This window comes from Cariama cristata, unplaced genomic scaffold, assembly GCF_000690535.1.
Source record: "Cariama cristata isolate BGI_N322 unplaced genomic scaffold, ASM69053v1 scaffold28344, whole genome shotgun sequence".
In the NCBI taxonomy this organism is placed as follows: Eukaryota; Metazoa; Chordata; class Aves; order Cariamiformes; family Cariamidae; genus Cariama; species Cariama cristata.
In genome coordinates this window covers 1-382 of record NW_009615109.1, presented here as the reverse complement: position 1 = coordinate 382, position 382 = coordinate 1, and the positions used below count along the sequence as shown (strand labels likewise).

Sequence of the window (382 nt, the reverse complement as noted above, 5' to 3'; positions counted from 1 at the left end):
CCTGAACATCTGGAAATAGTAATTGGCTCACATGTGAATAAACTGTGCCCTTGCACCAGAGTCAGAAATAAACTGCACATTGCAGAGAACACAAGTACTCCCATTTTGTCAGGATATCCAGGTTCAGCACATAGCTCTGTTCAGTAGTTAGACAGACCGGCTTTGCACAAGGATAAAACCACACATCTTCCTCTGCTGGTTCCAGCGCAAGGCAAGGACAGGGGCAGTAATGCAGACAATCAGACTCCTCACCGCTGTTTTAGGTATTTCCCCATTTTGGCTGGCCGTGACTTTACTAAATCCCTTCTTCCTCGAGTTTGTATGCTGCAGAAGCAGGAAAAGACAGGACAGAGTAACTAACAGCAGAAACAACCCAACCGCG

General features: G+C 46.6%; 1 protein-coding gene across 1 annotated transcript in view; it reads right to left on the bottom strand.

Moving 5' to 3' along the window:
- The window catches only part of FZD6 (frizzled class receptor 6), a 29,581-nt gene extending 29,477 nt beyond the window's left edge, over positions 1–104 (bottom strand). Inside the window, 1 exon segment of the mRNA XM_009699704.1 lies at positions 1–104. This exon segment is cut by the window's left edge and continues 1 nt beyond it. Within this exon segment, the coding sequence (XP_009698006.1) occupies positions 1–104 (104 nt within the window).
- Positions 105–382: the final 278 nt, after the last annotated feature.